Here is a 20,895-nt window from a genome sequence, read left to right as displayed (position 1 = left end):
TTGCCGTGTTAATCGATTATCATCTTCAAAAATGATTTTTGTGGGTCAGTTTTAAACCACTTATAAACACTTGAAATCGCCAAAATTTCAATTTATGGCTGTTTTTAACCAATAAAAAAGATCCACCACAAATTTATACACCGTATCAGATTACTGTTCGTTTCTACTTTCCAAATTCCACACCACCAAATACACACCATTTACTATCTCATCTCAATTTCCCCTTTATTTTTCTTGCACCAAACGAAGCGTACATATAAAATTACCATTCATGTCACAAACTGTTTACTTAGTGCAAGCAGTATCCAAGAAATGAGAGCTGTAACAAGCACTGTAGTGCTACTACGATTTGAAAGGACAATAATCGGAAGTCACAAGTACTATCTCCACAGGCTTCTTGTTATTACAAATTCAATTTATCTCCATAGGCCAACCAGGAATTTACAAAGTACAAACGCTACCGTGCACCTCCAACTTCGGTCCTGGGTTTTGACAACTCCGTGCTGTTAACTTTCTCCTTGCTATCAAAATCCACTCCTTGAAATGTGACCCGTGAGGAACGATACTTGCTACCAAAGGCAGTACCAAACCCCCAACCAAGCCCTACTCCAACGCCACAACCTCCACCTTCATAATTATATCCAATACACCCAATTCAATAAGCTAGGTCAATTTCATAATATTTGATTTACAAAAAAAATGTTAAAATAAATTTTCAGCCCTCGTAGATAACATAATATTTACATGCACAATCATTTTCACTGGCTATTGCCCTTATAACAATGTGAGACTGACATGGTAATACCGCCGAGTAGAAACAAATTTGCAAATAATTGTTACATCTCTCTCTGTCTCTTTCTCTTTCTCTCTGTTCATGGTAATATAACGTTAAGAGACCAAATTAATGAAATGAAATTCTGTTTCAGAAATCAGAACTAGTTGAAAACTTTCTTTGAGTACAAACAATATTGTAAGCAGAATATTAAAAAAATTCCAAAAATTCGTACCACAGGCAGAACTAAAATGACAAAATAGGAAATAGCAATGCCAACATTACTTGAGAGTTGGGAGATGAAAAAACAGAACTACTTTCAGGTGGTCAGCTCTTTTTATATTATTTTCTGCTGAGGGAGGGGTAGAGTAATTATGCCAACCCTATCCCATAAGGTTAGATATTAGCACTAACCAAGCCAGAAGGATAGATATTAGCAAACAATTTGTTACAATGTCATCAACTAGTAGGATTTTTGGTGTGGGGGGGAAGGCAACACACTTCATACAGTATGTCATAGTCATAGCCATTAAATACTGAAAATTAAAACCAAGTAACAGAAAAGGAAGCAAGATTAAGGAGTATTGTACTGTACCTGCACCAAGACCCAATAAGTTCAATGGCATACCTGTGCAACAGATAAAAACAACAGATCAGATACGTAAATTATGAGCAGAATATGAAGAAAATTATTTCATCTCTGTATTATTTCATGAGTATAGATACATTATATAGAAATGAACCATTTTCAATATCTGATTTGATGAAGTTTCTGTTAATCCTTACATGCTTCATCCTATCATGTTCAATTGGATTACGAACTAGGCACTTGGCTGAATTGCTGTCAAAATAAAGAGTTTCACAGGTTCTTGAATTGGAATAGATAAATCTTCCAGTAACCTATTTATCCAGATCAGTTCAGAAACACCTTCATTGATTGCTCTATATTCTGCCTCTGCACTTCTCCTAGTCAAAACAATCTGTTTCTTGCTTCTTTAGGTCCCCAAACTTCCCAATGCCTTTGCACAATACATACAGACGACTTTGTCACTGAACCAGCCTAAGCACCTTTATATCTAGGGTACTGAGAGATGAGATCTTGAGAAGAGAATGTATTTTGTTCATAAATTAAATGGTTAATATAAGTACAGGCTAAAGTCCACTAGGTAGGAAACTAAGACTGATACTTTGTGGAAGGCTTGACTAAGGAAAGTAGCAATAGATAGACAAAATTTGAGAAGATTGTGCTAAAAAATTTGGAATGAAAATTTACACTTGCTTGGTATCACAGAAGTGTGGAAAGGATGGATGGTAGAAAGTGGAGTGCTATATTCTTCACTCCACGTCACCGTATTTGGCCTATAGTGGGTGATCCTATGGTATGAAAATGTGCCAAGAGCAAGTTTGGATAAACTTTTCAGCAAATACTTATAGAAGAAGAAAAAATAAAGAACCAAGGAGATGAAATGAATTAGAACTTATTGCATAAGTAAAAGTCAACTCACACTACTTAACTTTTTCAAAATCTCCATTGTTTAACTTCTCCATAAACACTTATAAATTATAATAAATCAATTGTTAAATATTTATCCAATTGACAAGGACACGTAAGCTAGAAAGAAGCAAATCCAAAATTGGGCCTAAATTACAAGTCTAGAAGTGCTTGTCCACCCACATTCCATTCTATACCAAGAAACCTTACTATCCAGACTCAATAATTACCAAATACCAACAGACAATCAGTTATGCAAGCATATCTAACAAATTCGTCTGGAACGACAAGATTAACATTAGAACAAAATAAAAAGGAAATTGGAAGTAACAACTAAATTGGATAATAAATGAATGCAACAGCTTAAAAAGATTGCTAGTAAACAGCAGGGAAAAAAGACTCATAATTCTAAGATCAACGAGTGGAGTATCAAAATTGGGTACTAAAATTAAATTGCAAAAGGTAGAGAAATGTCAAAAACGATTCGAAAGTAAGGCACAGACCTCCGAAACCCCATCCTATACCGAAACCGCAACCTACGCCGAAACCTGAAAAAGAAAATTTAGCGTGTGAGAGGGAATCGAGATTCCGAATATGCAGAAATCGTGAAACCCAAACCAGCGTACCAAATCCAACGCCGGTTCCGTTGAAGGTTGTAATAACCATTTCTTTCCTTCTTCCTTTCTGGCTATACAAAGTAAGGAGATCAGAGAAGAGTGAGTGTGAATAAATTAATTAACTAGTCGAGAGTACAAGCCTTTTTTCTTGGGCCATATGGACTCAAAGACTCATGCTGGACTTGGACCCGACACGCAAGTCCACTTCATAATATGACTTCCCCAATGTTTGTGGCTGATTGCACCAAGAAAAACAATATTATGACTCAGAAAAATACATAAATATTTAATTTTTAAAACTTTTCATATCTTTCACCTATTTTCATTTTTTAATTATCTTCATCTTTTCATTTTATTCAACTGCATATTCTTCAATTTTTTTTACCATCACCATTCATCAAGAAATAGTTGTTACAATACCTCGTATTACTTAATTATCTGGTCAACTAAAATGAGTTTTTTTTTTCATGATGGAAAAAAAATATTTTTTAATTCTTTTTTCTTTTACAAATAGACTCTAATTTGAGGGTTTAAGTTGATTCTTTGAGAACAATTAGACATTTTTCTTGAACAAGTCTTTCATTTGCTAAGTTGTCCAATTAGACCAACTTATTTCTTCGTCAAAGTGATGAAATAATTTTGTTATAGAAAGAAGTTGTGATAACAAATGCTCAACTTGTGCTCTTGTGAAGTTGTTAAGGTTAAGCCATCATTTGCAATGATGACCAAATCAATATTAGTTGTAATGTCCCGACGTTCTTTACAACGATATAAAATTTGTTTAACAGTCTAAATATTTTCAATATGTTTTTTAACAATAATCTAAGATTGGAGCAAAGCTGATGTTGAATCTAAAGGATCCCTAAATCCGAATTTCATTTCATTTGATCATCAAACTTATACATTTTTGTAATTAACCCATTCTATTAAGTTCAAGTTAAATTAAAATTTATATATTTTATTTAAATCTTAATTCGCTATTTTATCTCTGACTCATTTTAAATGACTATTATTGAATGGCATTAGAGAATGTTAAAAGATATAGTTTGTTTTAATGTGTTCTATTTCTATAGAAATCCTTGACTTACATTGGAATTCCTTCTTTCCCTTAAAAAAAAAAATGGAATTCCTTCTAGTTAAAAATTTCATGTATTTACATATCCAATGAATTGATATTGTTGGATAAAGTTCAACCATTTCATTTTTTTATTAATCAAATTTAAAACATGCATTTGAAATTCAAACTGTTCGATCTTTATTCGATAGTTTAATTCATTGATTGCATGAATACATAAAATAGAACTTGGAGGGGATCAAGATCCATCTTTATACGGGCGAACGTGAGACTCTTGTCAAATTTTGGCAGCGTAAATTTTATGTACCTTTTCTAACATTTTATCAACCGATTGAATACAATATGTTTTTTGGTCTACAAACAGAAACATGTGACTTGAAGGCATCAAACTTGACAAGATGCTAATTTCTTGTGACAATCAGCGTGACATATACTTGTACGAGAGACATCTAATATTCAAAATTCAATGTGTCTCTACTTATGAACAACTTGTGAAGTCATCTCAAGACAACGCGATCTGCATCCAGGTCTGACGTGATTCTCTACTCTCAATGATTCTAGGAACTAACTCGAAACATTATCCTCTCATTCTCAAAATGTATTCTTTCTTTATATTCCCGTATCAGCACGAATATTTCCCCAACATTATAACATAATATTTTTGAATGAATACAATCGTTTTCCATAGCACTCTATTGTACGTGGCAACCATTACATTAATAAATTATCAAACAAACAATCACGAAAAGCAACTACTACTTCAAATACAATAATCGACTCTGTATTCAAGCCAATCGTGGAATTTACTTGTTTTAGACTAGTAGTCAATCCACTTGTCTCGTGATGTTTATCTAACAAATTGCAATACCCTTTTTATAATCAGGATATAAATGAAAGAACAATGAGATACGTTACCGAAAACTGGTTCTTGCTTATCATTCAAGTTTTGCTTCCACTTTCTGTAAATACTAAATACCAGAAACTGTGGATACAAAATTACAACACAACACAAGACATAACTCTGGATTATCCCAACCACTCATACGAGTTATATCCTCGAGTTTTATTCATTCATTCATTCCATATAATGATATAAATTACAGGGAAATACAAACAAAGACGCACATGAGAAATTAAACAGAAGCAGCAAGAAGAGAATGAATTAAATTCAAGGCACAATCTTATAAGCCTTGGTCTTGTCTATCCAACTTATGAACGAATTCTTGGAGTTCCTGAATCCCAAAAACCCATGTTCCTTGGCCTTGTTCATGCTATCCAACATTCCCTCCCCTGAGAAAATAAGATCCACAAACCACCAATCAGCAACCTCGTCAAGCTTGGTAGGCAGAAGCTGATTCTCACTCACAATCTCATCCCAAACAGGACCCTTATCCTTCATCAATTCCGACAAACTCAAACCTTCTTCCTCAAACCCATACTCCTCAATCCCAAACTGTTCCGCCAGCACCTTCCAAAGATGCTTCCACCTGAACACGTCTCCATTGGAGCAGTTAAACGCCTCGTTCCGCGCGTAGGGATCAACCGCGGCCCAAATGTGCTGCTCCGCAATCAAATCCGCATCGGAGGCACAAGAATAACTCTCCCACGCGCCTCTCGTGCCGGGGAATCTCAACGGAACACCCTCGTGCTTGCAAATTGCGGCGTACACGCTGAGCGTCCCAATCATGTTCATTAAACTGTAAGGCGAAAACCCAAAGATTACTTGGGGTCTGTGAACTGACCAGGTCAAACCCTCTTTCTTAGCGGTTTCTTCAAAAAGAATATCCTCTTGGGTGTAATAAAAATTGGGCGCATCCAAACGCGGCATATCCTCCGCGAAGGGAGGTTCATGAGATTCGATCTTGCCGATGAATTCGAAGGGTCCGATGTAGTGCTTGCCGCCTGTCTGGAGTGACACGTGGCGGAGATTGGGGGCGTTGGGGATAACGGCGCGAAGCACGTTCTGTAACATAGCGCCGTTAACTTCGCAGTTTTCTGCTTCGGTGGAGCGGTTGGTCCACGACACGAAGAAGACGTGAGTGACGTCGGTTAGGGCGGAGAGTTTGGCTTCGGCGTCGGCGGGATCGGAGACGTCGCACTGGATGTACTCGACAGGATGGTCGGCGTTCCACGGCGGACGGGGGCGGCGTGCGACGCCGTAGACCTTCCATGGACCGGCGGGGGTGTCGGCGAGAGGGAGGATCTCGGCGAGGCTGTTGCCCACGATGCCCGTCACGCCGATCACCAGGCCCACGCTCTGGAAGCTTCGCGGCGGTTCCTCTTCCTCGAATTTCTTCTGCAGAAAAAAAGCAATTAAATGTTAATAATAATAATAGAAATGAAAAAAGGAAAAAGAAAATGAATAGTTGTTGATCTTGCCTTGGCAGCACCGATTGCTCCAGCCCACCACCAACTCATTTTTTAGAATCTGAATAGTTCGATTAAGCAGATGCCCTTTTGGCTTGGCTTCTTCCACTTGCAGATTTATTTATACAGACAATAATCATAGTTCCGATCGACCTAGACTTCTGACTGGATGACCTGTCACCATATTTTTAACAAGATAAGACGAAATAAAAGAAAAGTAAATTTAGTATTTTAAGCAAGGTTAAATCAGTTTTTTTCTTCTGATTTATTATTTAATTTTTAATTTTTTTAATTTAATCTTTTAATTTTTAAAATATATATTCTGTGAAGGTTTAAAATCATAACAGATTTAAATTGTCACAAAATGTAATTTTATATAATTTAGATACAAAGATCAAATTGAATTAATTTAAAAAATCAGAATATCAAATTAAATCTAAGAAAATAAATTTAAACTTTAAGTAACAGTGCATTCTATAAATATTTAATATTTAATATGATTAATTTATATAATTAATAGGTATGTTTAAATATATAAATTCATCTTAGATTTATAATAAATAATTTAATTTGTGACAAAACATTAGTTTTAGAAATTGACAATTATTAGTAATTGTTTCTAATTATTTGCGATATAAATAATATAGATTAAAATCGAGAGAGAGAGAGAGAGAGAGAGACATTTAAAAAGTTCAAATACTTATAAATTATGGGTATTTTGAGATGATTGGAAAATATGTTGTAAAATTAATGTGTGAAATGCATGTATAAAAAAGAGAGACAAAAACTGAGAAAAGAAAAAAAAATATTGAATTCCTAATTTATACTTGAAAGAATGAAAAGATAAAAAATTCACTCTTTCATACATTCTAGTCTATAATACAAACTGGATTATTCTTTATATTTTTCATATAATGTTTTAATTTAATTAGTATTTTTGCCTATTGTATTTATATATTACCGAGCACGTGGAATGGTGGTTGTGACATATAATTGTTTTAACTTAATTAAAAGTTTTAAAAATATATTTAAAGAAATTTTTTTATCTTCATATCATACTAATACCTTTAGTAGAGCATATCTATACAAGCTATACTCTAAAAATAAAATTAGGTATTGTGTAAAAGGACTATTTTTTATATAAATAAATTTCATAGTATATAGATTATATTTTATTTATAACTCAACAAATAAACATCTTTTATTGTAATTTTATTTTAAATTTTAAATTTATAATAATGCCTTGGGAAGAGGTGGTGCCGTGGTGTATTCGTGGAACGCAAGGAGAATGGCTGTTTGGGTTTGCTAATTTTGGAAGCCCTGGGGACTCTATTCATGTTGAACTTTGGGCTTTGAAGATAGGAACCCAACATACTTGGAAGGTTCAGGTATAGCTCTGTCCAGTGTGAAACAGCCTGTCAGGATGTTGTTAATTGCATGAATAATTGGTCAAATCTGATTTGGATAAACCTTTGCAAAATTAGTTTTAAACAAAATCTATTTAATAAAATTAATTATAATCATTTATATTTAAAAGCTTTTACTTTTAAAACAATTTAGTAGAAAATTTAATATAATGTTTTTATTTAACATTTAACTCATAAATCAATATTAAACTCAAACAATTCTTCAATTAATATAAAACTAATTACATATAAACATTTATCTAAAATCAATTTTAAGTATTATTTTATCATGAATTTATTTGTTCTCTTTCATCAAAAATACTATCATGATTTTTTTGTTTATCTAAGGTGGAACTAAATATCTCTAATAATAGTACGTTTGTGTACTTGTTCAGAACTATATGTGCACCAATTCTATTATTCTATTGCTCCGGCGTGATGAAAAACTTTGTTGCGGTTCCTATAACTTACGTTTGGCGTAATCTAAACAAGAAAACAAACGCAGCAGAACCTTATTTAAAATTTACAAAATTCATCCGGTTCTCTCAAACTCCATTAAGTTTTTGCAGTTCATACGAAGTTACGAACTTCTGATCAGCACTGGGAATGCTTTAGTTTGTGTGGTACTAATATTGTTGTTGGGTATTTTTAATTTGAGCAATAAGTTACAGTAGTATTATATTGAAAATGGAGATGTGGTCCTCTCCATTTCCCTGCGTGATGCTGGGTTAGGGTTATATCAGTCACGCCATTCTTTTATAATTAATTGGCTATTCCATCATGCATAACACTCCATTTATCATTTTGAATACGCAAAATAGATTAGAGAGCCTTGTTAGTTCGATTTCTATGTACTGCCAATCATCTGGGTCCTTGAGAAGGAGAAGAAGACAATAGATACCTATGTACTGCCAATCATCTGAAGATCTTGAAAGGTTACCTAGAGTGTTCACAACTTTTGGCAATTCAGCAATGTTTTTCCTTCCTACTTTGCTATAACACAAGATTCTAACAAGTCCAACCCCTGCTGGAGACGTGTGATTTATCAAACCACCCCACATATCGCACAAGTACTTGAGAAACACCTTTTTGCAGATGAGATCCAAAGACCTATCTTTGCAAGCAAAGCAATTCAGAAGGTAAAGAGACCAACACTGAAGCTGGCTAACCCATTCCTCTGCCTTGCGATTCTCCATATCCAAATCCCCAACCCCTCTAGCCATGAAGTTTCTGTGGTACTCAAGTCTTTTTTGTTTTCCTTCAAAGATACGAAGTCAACATAGACCACTTGTAAACAAGTTGAAGCCAGGTTCGTGCTGTGCTACTGATTCAAACGTGCTTTTGTAACTGGCCAAGTGACCAAGTACTCTAACAGCAACTCTTTGCTCAACCCAACTGATTTTCCCACTAAGCAGGTCCAGTAATGGAGGTAACACACCTGATTCCACCGCTAGTTGTGCAAACTCTTCCTTGTTCATTGTGTAAGAGCCAATGATGTGAGCAGCGTAATAGGGTATGTATATGTTTTGATTCGTGAGAAGCCAGTGTGTGTCGTTTATGCCTTTGTGGATTAGACTTGCCATGCACTTGAATATGCCGAGGGATGGGGACTCTGGGGCTCATTGCGATGTGCCATAGTCCACTCAGCACCGACATGTGTTGATGAGTCTCTCCCTGAGGCTGAGGCATTTCTTTGAAGCAGGTTGCTATTCCAGCCCTTCTGAGAGACGTATCTGGTTCTCTCATGCTGCAGAAGAAACAACAAGGGTTGATTGCAGGACCCTTCGTTCACGTGATCGCTGGTGTTGCAAGGAGTGTTGGGAATGGGAGTCACTCTTTTTTTCTTTATTTGGGACTTCATAGCTGTCTCAGTTGATTGGGGATTTCTTTGACTACTAAGTTAGGATGCTCAGTGCGTTATATATATGAAGGTCCTGGGGCATGAGGGATTCCAGATTGACTAGGTTAATAATGGGCTGGGGGGGAGGGGAGGAAAGAAAGAAGGGGGTGAATGCTATGTTACACCTAGAGGCTAGAGGCGCATAAATTGAGGCTTTCAATGTCCAATAAAGCAGTTTCTATCTATATATATATGAGAAAAAATTGGCATGCTTCATAGAGCAGTTATCTTTTTGTTTCCGGTGTTTTTGTTTTTACAGTAGATAAATATGTTCATAGATGACAAAGTTATTTCCTTTAAACATTTAAAGTAGTTGTGCATAACCAAACTTTGAATGAGTGAGACATGATAAGTTAAGAATATGGCCCTATACTAATTGATCAGTAATATTATTATTTGTACAATTTTTCAGCATAACATTTTTTTTTACTTTTGTACAGCTTTTCCTCATAATAATATCAATTATGACACACACTGGCACACCTTAAAGATCTTAAGTAAGATTGGAATGATGTAATATTTAGGTTAAAGAATTAAAGGAAAATTTGCACATTAATTCTTTATTTTCAACACATTCGTAATATATATATATATATATATATATATATATATATTGATTCAATAAGTTCACTAAGTTGTGATCAATACAATATCAATTTAACAATTAATTTATGTTTCTTTTATAAATAACTTTTTTTCATTGTTTATGTTTTCAGCTTTCCGTGCATTTGAATACCTACAAAGAAAACTCAATTTATGTACGACCACTGTTATCAAAAGAAATTGGAACAGAAATATATACTGAGACACTTAATTTGCGGGAAGCAAAATTGTTCTAAGAATTAAATCAGTGAACTTTATCGTTGCTTAATTAAGACTCACCTTCTTTCTTAAAATAATAGAGCAAAAAAAATGACACTTTAACATACAGCATTCTCTTTTCTGGGTCCATTCTCTTGTCCATATATATTTAAGAAAAATGTGTGTATAGTTAAATTTAATCACGTGCACATTGATATCATTATTATCCCTTCACAACTTAAATACTTTCTGCCAAACATATGTAATACTAGTATACCATGCAGAGCTTCAATCACGTTCGTGGTTACGAATTAAAAGAAACTGGGAAAGAGATAGATTGCATACAGCGATACACTGCACTCGGACAATTCAACACATTTCTATAATTTTTTATTTTTATTATTATGTCATGTTCCTCTTATAATTAAGTACTTTGGTGCGGTGAGGGGTTGTCCTCCTCTCCCTGATCATGATCTATGTTTCTTGTTGGAAGCTAAACGTCCCCGACAGTACTTTCTTTTTCTTTGGTCGATAACCCGACAGAACTTTTCAAATCAAACACTAGTTCATGAAAGGCTTTTTTACCTTCGTTTTTTTTTTAATCTAACTTTTCTTACTTTTATACATCCTTTCTCATGCAAGAGTCTATCGTCCTTATGCGACAAAGCGGATCATCACGTAAGCAAGAAAATTTGAAGACTTCGATCATATGTTGCACACAGTGTAGACTCGTGATGCTTTTTCTTATTTTCTATGCAAATTTATCATCATGCTGTCCAGTATCCAATCAACTAAATAAGTTCCTTTTTCAACAGCTCCAATGCTCCACCTATGCCTATAAAGACCTTTTTAAGCAAAAAATGTGTATAAAGTCTAAGTTAAACTGAAAATAGATTATGGGATTTCACCAACCTTAGCTGTTATGAATAGAACACATGAGGCACCACAATTGCAAGCAGCACAATCAATAGGAATGCTGACGTGGCAGGATGTTATTGGCTCCCAAAGATTATCTTGTCTGCTATTTTTATAATTCTGTTATGAGCAAATCTTTTCTGTTATGCCCTGTAATCAGAATCAATAGGGATGCTGTTAGCACTAAAGCTCTATATAAAGAAATCAATCATATGTAAGAAGAAGCAGAGAAATATAATCAGAATTCCTTCTCTTCAATCCTCGAACTCTAGGATCATAACATTAGCCCACAATTCCCAACTTGCTAAATAAGATTTAATAGCTGAAGAGAAATGAGCACCTAAGTTACTACTTACTAAGCCAAGGTGAGGGACCACATCTTCAAATGGCAAAACAATCCCCTTCAAATCAGTAGCAGAATGTGGTCCCGTCACATTGCTAAATTCGCACCTTCAAATAAAATCATACACCATAACTCTTTGAAAGCAGAATATGGATTAAAAACATGATTCAATTACAGGTGGTGGTGGTCTCAAGAATATGCGGCTTCCATATAGGTGGAAAGCATAAAAAGGATGTTTCTTAGATTTTATCTTCTTCTTAAGAATATTATTTCAGATCATGCTTCAAAGATTCGTTTAACTATGCCAAAACACAATTGAGGCGGGGACTTAATTTATTAATTGTTTGTTCGTACCATTAACATGGATAAATAACAATAACAGTTCTATGTTCATGATGTCAAGAACTAGATTTATAATCTGGACACACACAACTATGCGGAATTTAGCATGTTTTGCTCGGATATAACGGTTTCAAAGTCGTTCAAATCCAAATCATCATGTTCCCCTGTCATGCTAAAGAAGTTTCACTTGTTTTTTTATCTGGATTTTAATTTTATCATACTGAAAACTAGATGAATTAGCTAAACAACTCTGCTGGAAATTAAGGCTTAATTATGCAGAGAAATGTATTTGGATGCAAGTCTATCTATTCTTTCTTTTGAGTTTTTTGAGGTGATAATTTTGTGAACAAACGTATAGGATAACAGACTAAACAGAGAGAGCATATTGCAAGGCTAAGGTATATTACAAGCATCTCTAATGACTTAAAACGATACTTATAAGTATTCATTTGTTTTAAAATTGTCTTCAAAAATTTGATTTTATACCATCAAACAAATTGAGATATGTGTTCAGATAAATCTAACTGTAATGATAAAAAAAAAATTTCAACCGTTAAATTTACATCAAAACGTATGTCTTAGTGTAAATTAAACATTTTTGTTATTTATTGCTTTAAAAGTACGTATTTTGAACAGCAGGAGGTGACCAGTTGTAAATACAAAGGCTAAAAATCTTTAAAACATTTTGTTGTTTAATAGTTTAGCATAAAAAATGATTATAGATAGTTGAGATCTCTTTTTATTTGAAGTGCATTTGATTGTCCTTTGCACTTTAATACACCAGCTTTAACGATAATAGGTACATACTTCTAAGTTCTAAGAATTAGTCCAGAATAGTAAATTAAAGCAGATTAAAGTCGGAGGGTCAAGCTGTCTAACTCTTAAAAAAGTGACTATATATATTGGTTAGGTAATGTAATCCACCAATTTAATTGTCCTATCTCAATTTGTCTAACTTGGCAATCCGTTGGGTTGAAGGCGGAATTATGGCAGGTTGAACAACTTAACCTATTTCACTTTGCTCATAATATTTATAATTAGATTATTGGTATTTTAAGAATATTTAAATACTTTTAATCTTTTCATTTAGTTAAGAAAGAAATATTTGAGTAACTTTAATGCACACAACATATGATTATTTTTTTCTAACAATTTATTTTATATTTTATACCAGGAGGATTCAAAATATTATTATTATTTGTGTTTATTAAAATATATTTTTTGTCCTTATAAATATTGAAAAACTCTATAAAAAATTTTGATATACTTTTCATTCTTATAAAATTAAAATATGTTATTTTTTTTAAGCAAAGTTAGATATGAATAAAAGCTTAGATGATATTTTTTTTAATTTAAATTTAAACATGTAACTTTTTGAAGTTAAAAAACATAATAATTTTTCAAAAAAAAATCAAATTGTAATTTGAGACAGTTAAAGATCACTACAAATTGTAGGATTTTTTTTATTAAAAACCCCTTCCCAGTCATAGCAGCCGCCATATACATTAGAAGCTCCTTGCAAGTTCACCTCTACCCATCTCTGATCATAATACTCAAGCCCTTCCCATCTTGTTATAAGACTTCCTGAAGCGGATTTGATTACCAAATAAATAACCCCTTTTTCAACCATATAGCAACATACACTATAGCTATTAATTTTCTCAACCAATTTGCATCTCATTACAAGAACACGATTTACAAATTGCAATCGAATTTGATACTCTATTGCAATGTTGGAACAATCTAAGGTTGCTCTGTAAAGCAGCATTAGTCGTTATTCCAGTGCTCACCAAATGTCTGATAAAAGTTCTGTAAGAACCAACCTGCATCATGCCCCAATTCACAACACCCTGTAGACTCCTTTGACAACACCATGTAAGAACCCACCGCGACATCAACACATTCTTTTCCTATTCTTCTACCTCCAAAACCATGGAAACAAAAACTTGATAAAAACGGAAACAACAAAAATCTCAGAACAAATCTTGAATTTGGAAGAACTAGAGGGGGGGAACTTGAACTTCCAAGAACCTTGGCGAGGGTTTGAATGTAGCAATCAATCATTTGTGGCTTGGTGCAGCCTTTGCCGGCGGACTCATGGATGACGACGAGCCAATGATGGTAGTCACAGCCCTTGAACAGCGACACCATGTCCGCCGGAGGGTGCTTCGTGAACGACGACACGGTAGATGAGGGCCTTCCCGTGGTCAATGGCGAGTACGTCCAGTCTCCGGCACGGTCGGAGAGGCACCGGACGACAACAAAGGGGGCAGTGGAGGGAGAACAATGGAAGGAAGAATAGGACGAAGCGGGCAACACGCGCCACCGCCACAGACCACCACCATCAACCTTTCGCCGTGTGACCCCAACCAACACCCAATCGCATTACCGAAAAAACGTATGAAGAAGATGAACGCTAGGAAAGAAGAGAATTTGACTTCTCTACTGTACCTTCCCATACTTTATCTGTGTTGTTGCATGAAAATCATTTGACAGCACAAGAGTAACAGCAGAGAAGCCACATGCCGAAAAAGGGAGCACATGTTGGATGAGCCATTAGGAGTAACTAACGAGGGAGTGACACGTGTTGTGCAACCCACCACATAGGTTCAATTAAAATGGAGTCTAACTCCAGCCAAGAAGTCAATTGACAAAAAATTTACAAAATTAAAAATAAATTTTAAACATTTTATAAGGAAAAAAAACATATTTTAACTTAAATATAAACATACACCCATTTTTACATTAATATTACATGTAAAATATATTTTAGATTATAAATCATACAAGTTGAATTGAGAACTAAATGTACTTTATTAAAAATTGAAAGAACAAAATTTTGAATTCAACATTTAATATATACAAAAAGTATAATTAAATCTAAATCAATTCATTTAACGATAACTTCCTGAGTTAATCAGTTGTGTAAAATGATACTCAAATTGCAATTAAGATTAAAGATAATCAACACAAACAAAAGAAAAGTGATCAAGAGAAAATAAAAAATATTTCCTTTAACATAAAAACGTTACTTTATTTGAAATGGAAGGAAAGATCATACGGAAATATTTCATTTAAGTATTTTTCTGATAAGAAAGACTTGTAGCGGTTAAAAAGAAAAGGAAAATGAAGCAGGACATGAAGGTATAGTAGCGTCATTACATCTTAACTATATTTTTTTCCTTTCTGAGAGAAGAGATATAAGGCAAAGCAGCCCAAAGGCTGTGGTCTAAAGCAAAGATTTCATAATGATATCAGCCTGTTGACAAAAAAACAATACTGCAGCCATGTTTGGGCCCAACGTCCTATAACCTATTATTCCATTGCGCCATTTTCAGGATTTTTTTTTAACTAACATTTAATTCCCCCGTATTAGTACCACCGAAGTTTAATCAAATGTCTCAATTATTAAATATGTAATTACTTTAAATAACTAAAAAAAACTTTGTCTCCATAATAATTCTATTCGATTCAAATAAAATTATATTCAATAAAAAAATACATGTAATTTAAATTAAAAGAAGATGAATCTAAAAAATTATTTTTTTTATGTTTATTATTATGCATGTTATGCGTTATATAATATTCGCACAACGTTAAAATTGTGCTTTTGTACCACTTGACATACAATTGAGACAGGCAAGAAAAAGGAATTTTTTTAGGGGGCAAGAAAAAGGAATTAAAACCAACATAATTGATTCTTTGACTTCTCTGACTCAATCAAATTCAAGTTAATGCCTCCCAGGTTATTTAGGTCTGTTTGGTTTAAAATTTGATTGAGTATTAATATTGAATTGTTGAATATAATTAAGAAATATATTTTATTAATGATTAATTTTTGTTTAAAAATTTGACTGATTATTTTTAATGTAATTTTTTTTCAATTACGTTTTTCAATCTATAAGTTTGAATTCAAAAATTTATTTTAAAGAGATTAAATTTGATATCACTTGCACCATGTTAATAATTAAAAAACATATTTACATTAATTTGAATCAAATATTTACATTAAAAAATATTTTACTATTTTAAAACTAAGTAATAGATAAAAGGTCCAGAATTACAACAAGGAGACAATCTTCATAAAAAAAAAAAGATAAATACTAATATTTTAGTGTGTGGGCTATCTTATTCACTTAAATGTTTTTGTTTTGATTGTAGTGTATGTATTTTTTTAGTCTTTATTGTTAGATAATAATATTAACTAATGACATAATAATAATATTAACATCTTATTGATTTGCCACGTCATAAATTTTTTTTAAAAAAATCATATATAATTATATTTTTAAATTCTCATATATTTTACCAAAAAAATATACTTGACTAGTTGATAAGGGATTTAAAATACATTTTAGCAAAGAAGAAAAATAAGTCTGACTGTCCTATTAATTTTTTTTATGATATCATAAATCAATAAGTTTAAAACAACCGATTTTACAATGAGCAAGAGATTACACAATCCTGAAAATTATAATAAAAAGATTGTTGCAAAATTCTTTGTTGGAGAAGTTCTATGAACACCGACGACAAATGGTGGCTCTATGAAAAGAAAGTATAATTGGGTACAAATTGCTCTTGCATAAGAAAGTGAAATTGGGCAAACTAACATTAGGAAGCGGTCATGGTCTGCTTTCGTGACAACTCTCCCATAGTCCCGTCTCTTGAAAGGAAATAAATTCAACAATTTTGTCTTGTGATCATTTTTTAATGAATCTCTCCATAGTTATTTCAAGTGAATTTTTTAAGTTGATTTTACCTTCTTCTTTTTTACGAAGTTGATTTTATCTTTTTCTTTTTTTTCTAAAAAGAAATACATGTATTCTTTACGAGAAATCATTTTATTTCATCTATATAGAATTATTATAAATAATAAAGTTTTTTCTAACTATTTAATATAGTAGTATATCTAAGATTAAAATTTGAGAAAACAAAAAATCAACTGGTAAAAAGTTCCAAGAAAACTAAAATAACACTTATCAATTCATCTACGCATTCAATAATAAAACTAATCTCATCAATACTAAGATAAAAACTCATGTGATGAATAAATACATAATTTTCTTCTGTAAGTATAACCTAGTTGCAATTGATACATGACTCTCCTTTGCTTTCACGTTAAAACCGCGGTTCCTCTAAAAAAACAAGAAGAGTCGCCATATTCGCAACTGTTTCCAACTTTTGAATTACGTCATAATCTTTGCTTGGTGTAATAAAGGGTAAAGATTAAAGAAGCCGGCAATGGTCCCAAATAAAGGGTAACATCATGATAATGAATTGACAATTTGACAATATACATTCTTCCTGGTTCTTAGCACACTCTGAACTGGCAATTCCAAACCTGCGAAAAATCGTTTTATGTGGACACAAAAAATAAAAGAATATATAAAGAAAAATATTTAAAATAATTTATTTTATATTTTATAAATAGTTATAAAAATATTATTGTATTTTTAATATTTTCTTTATTACAAATATTTGAAAATAAAATTATAACATTTTCTAAAGAAAATCAAAAGTAAGAGATTGAAGGAAAATATTTTTTTATTCGTTCTCTTTCATTAAAAGAATTAAATTGTTTTTACACAATTTAAAATTTTTGTTGATAAAATATTTATTTTTTAATATATTTTTTTCTTCTATTCACTCATTACTTACCAAAATAATTATTATCCTTATAAAATTAAAGCACTTAACAATGTTTTTTTACTGAAAATATATACAAATATTTAATTCATTTGATTTAAGAATATATATATATATATATATATATATATATATATATATATATATATATATATATATATATATATATATATATATATATATATATATATATATATATATATATATATATATATATATATATATATATATATAAGAGAGATATATACATATAAAACAATATGGAATATCAAGGCGCTCGTGTGATGTTTTCTTTTGCATCGAGTCATTTGCAGAAGTGGCAAACAAAGATTTGTCGAAAGAAGAAAAAAACAGAAAAAGATAGAGCACAAAAAACACATTTATGGTAGACGATGACGAACCACATTATCATAGCCTCACAGAGAGATTTTTGGGATATGCCTGTTGTTGTAACATGGATTCGAGGGGGAACTGGGTCCTCTTAAACCTTACTGTGTCATTTCCCTTCTTGTAGAATTTGAAAGAAAAAAAACGTATTAGGAAATGGACAATTTCATCCCATAGATAGATATAGATATTAAAACTATGTATATATGTAGTTGCGATTTATTTTTTTTTAAAGGATATGTAGTTGCGAATAATTTGAGGAAAATGCTATTGTCTACATATTTAGTCGTTAATCTTTGAAATGATTAGAATTGAGTTTGTAGTGAGGGATTTGAATAGTTTAAATAAAGTTATGGATTCAAATTTCGTTTCTATGATAATTGCATTAAAAAAATCGTTAATCTTTGCCAAAGACAGGTTGTCACAAAACTTCCTAAATTAAAGTTGTAATTTGTTCAAGTATAAATTATTGAATCCGGTTGGCATATATACTTTTTTTTTGTTTATGTTACTGATGAATAACATCCTTGTCATAATTAACAATATTCGCATGCATATATAACCCTTCATATCAAACAAAATGCAAATTCTCAATAAATTATCTGGGGCATAAAGATGCGCCTGAGTACTAAAGTGTGAGAGCTGGGAAGGGTCTAGACTTTTGGTGCAAAGCGTGAGTAAACTCACACCATGGTATGAGCATATGCATGGCATATATGTAGAATGGCAATATGAATATGCAGGGTAATGGCCATACATATGGTTATCATGCCCATGTTCTGACTTACTACAAACGTCAATCTAAACCTAGAAATAAATTTAATAATGTCATGCCCTTTTTTTTTTGGTGAAATATGTTTTTTTTTTGGTAAAAATAATGTCATGCTCTGACTTAGGTCAAGCGTCAATCTAAATCTTGAAATAAATTTAATGATGAATGGCTTTCTAGTAAATTGTATATTTTTTTATAGCAATTAGTATTTTAAAGTTATGCTTAATATTTTTTTCTAATTATTTTATAAAATATAAAAAATTATATTGATGACATATCAAAATTAAATTCAAAATATTAGCAATATATTTTACATATACTATTTTAATATTTTTTTTTCTTAAAGAGAAAAAGATATAATAAAACAGAAATACAATTAATATATATTTCTTATAGTAATTAATATCCTTCTCTTACACCAATAAGATTATTTAAATATGGTGTGTGGATATTAATTATAAATATTTTGATGCTTGTTTAATTTGTAGGGATAAAAAAAAAGCATCCTTTATCTTGTATATATATTTCTCTCTATAATAAAATCATGTGTTGTGTAGCAAAGAATGATGTTAGGCACTTAGCAGTACTGGGAAATGCCCAGCTGTATCCTGCTTGCATATTCGATGGAACTAAGAAGTAGTAATAAATTTCAGACGTAAGATATTCTTGACCTTACACCTAACTAGTAACTACCCTTCATTTGTTACTATAAATAGCACCCTTAACTGGCTCACACTAGCGCAACACAACCTAGTAAGCTCTTTTAAAGTTCTGGCCCGAACCCTTTCTTTCGTCACAATCACAACTTGGTAAAGGTACTCCGTGCAAGAAAGATGAAGCTCGAGTTCGCAAATGTGCTACTTCTGTGCCTTGTCCTTAGCTCTTCTTTCTTGGAAATCTCAATGGCTGGTTCTCGTAAGCCCTCTCTCCCTCCCTCCCTCGATGATCACTGCATGCAAATACAGTTACTGCTTGATTTAATTTGTTATATGCTACTAATGAAGTGATGAAATTAATTAATGTGTACATTGTGTGATGTGTGGTGGATTTAGCTTTCTGTGACTCAAAGTGCGCGCAGAGGTGTGCCAAAGCTGGGGTTCAGGACAGATGCTTGAGGTTTTGCGGGATCTGCTGCGAGAAGTGCAACTGTGTCCCATCTGGGACTTACGGAAACAAGGACGAGTGCCCTTGCTACAGGGACATGAAGAACTCCAAGGGCAAGGACAAATGCCCTTGAAGAATATCTAATTTCATCATCACACTCCATTCCAATAAACTACCTTGTATTGTATCTTCAGCCTTCCTTTTCAGAGTATTGCATTATGCCACGGATCTATGTACCTACCCTTCAACTTAAGTATTCCGTCTAGTTAATTAGCATAGCTACCCTTCAACTTATGTGTTCCGACCTAGTTAATTAGCTTATTAATTATTTACGAGAGTAAAACATCGTTTTAGTTCTGTCATCTTAGTCTTTGAAGTTATATAAAGAAATTCAAATTAAAATAAATTTGTAACATGTTAAATAAATTTATAAACTTTATTGTTTATTATTATTTTAGTCTTTAAATATATATTAACTTTATCTATTTAATTAAGCGACTTTTTGAATTTTAGATTAAAGTGATCAATAAATTGTATTTTTAGAGATTTTTTTTTTTTTTTTTTACTTTTAGGTCTACATCTTTACATGTTTTATCATATTTATGATGTTCGATCTGTTCTCATGTTTTATGAATTTTGTATATATAACATAAAGATTTATGAATTGGATGGGAAGAGAACCGTATTAATTGATTTGCTTCATTGTTGTCCTTTTCTATATACAAAAGTTTCTAAATTTAATTAGTCTCTTGTGGTTAATCAATATTGCAAATTATATTTATTATATACTTAGCAACCGAAGATGTAAGTCGCAATCTTACATATCATTAGCCACCGAGTGTTTCGGTGACAAATCATTACATATAATCGTTTTGCTTTAATAATACTTTTGCCACCCAATCAGTGACCAGTGTTATTTTAAACTTTTGCAACTGGATAATTAGTCGCTAATTCTC

The 20,895-nt window shown here is 32.4% G+C and overlaps 4 protein-coding genes across 4 annotated transcripts; 1 reads left to right on the top strand and 3 right to left on the bottom strand.

Moving 5' to 3' along the window:
- Window positions 1-78: 78 nt before the first annotated feature.
- On the bottom strand, window positions 79-2,976 carry LOC100816659 (uncharacterized). Its single transcript, NM_001252800.3, has 4 exons — window positions 2,891-2,976; window positions 2,768-2,812; window positions 1,368-1,400; window positions 79-627 (listed from the first exon to the last, which is right to left on the bottom strand). The coding sequence occupies exons 1-4, from the start codon at window positions 2,928-2,930 to the stop codon at window positions 458-460; spliced, it is 288 nt and encodes a 95-aa protein (NP_001239729.1). The 5' UTR covers window positions 2,931-2,976; the 3' UTR covers window positions 79-457.
- A 1,891-nt stretch (window positions 2,977-4,867) lies between these two features.
- On the bottom strand, window positions 4,868-6,489 carry LOC100813467 (3-oxo-Delta(4,5)-steroid 5-beta-reductase). Its single transcript, XM_003525871.5, has 2 exons — window positions 6,336-6,489; window positions 4,868-6,252 (listed from the first exon to the last, which is right to left on the bottom strand). The coding sequence occupies exons 1-2, from the start codon at window positions 6,372-6,374 to the stop codon at window positions 5,125-5,127; spliced, it is 1,167 nt and encodes a 388-aa protein (XP_003525919.1). The 5' UTR covers window positions 6,375-6,489; the 3' UTR covers window positions 4,868-5,124.
- A 2,010-nt stretch (window positions 6,490-8,499) lies between these two features.
- LOC100796597 (uncharacterized) lies at window positions 8,500-14,181 on the bottom strand. The gene is given in 4 exon segments (XM_026128714.1): window positions 8,500-8,978; window positions 8,981-9,039; window positions 9,041-9,341; window positions 13,854-14,181. Coding segments are annotated over 4 exon segments (1,167 nt in total).
- Window positions 14,182-19,411: 5,230 nt separating this feature from the next.
- GASA9 (gibberellin-regulated protein 9) lies at window positions 19,412-20,396 on the top strand. Its single transcript, NM_001371564.1, has 2 exons — window positions 19,412-19,750; window positions 19,888-20,396. The coding sequence occupies exons 1-2, from the start codon at window positions 19,669-19,671 to the stop codon at window positions 20,070-20,072; spliced, it is 267 nt and encodes an 88-aa protein (NP_001358493.1). The 5' UTR covers window positions 19,412-19,668; the 3' UTR covers window positions 20,073-20,396.
- The last annotated feature ends 499 nt before the right edge of the window (window positions 20,397-20,895 follow it).

This window comes from Glycine max, chromosome 6 (assembly GCF_000004515.6).
Source record: "Glycine max cultivar Williams 82 chromosome 6, Glycine_max_v4.0, whole genome shotgun sequence".
NCBI classification, from domain to species: domain Eukaryota; kingdom Viridiplantae; phylum Streptophyta; class Magnoliopsida; order Fabales; family Fabaceae; genus Glycine; species Glycine max.
This window is presented reverse-complemented; position numbering and strand designations above follow the sequence as displayed.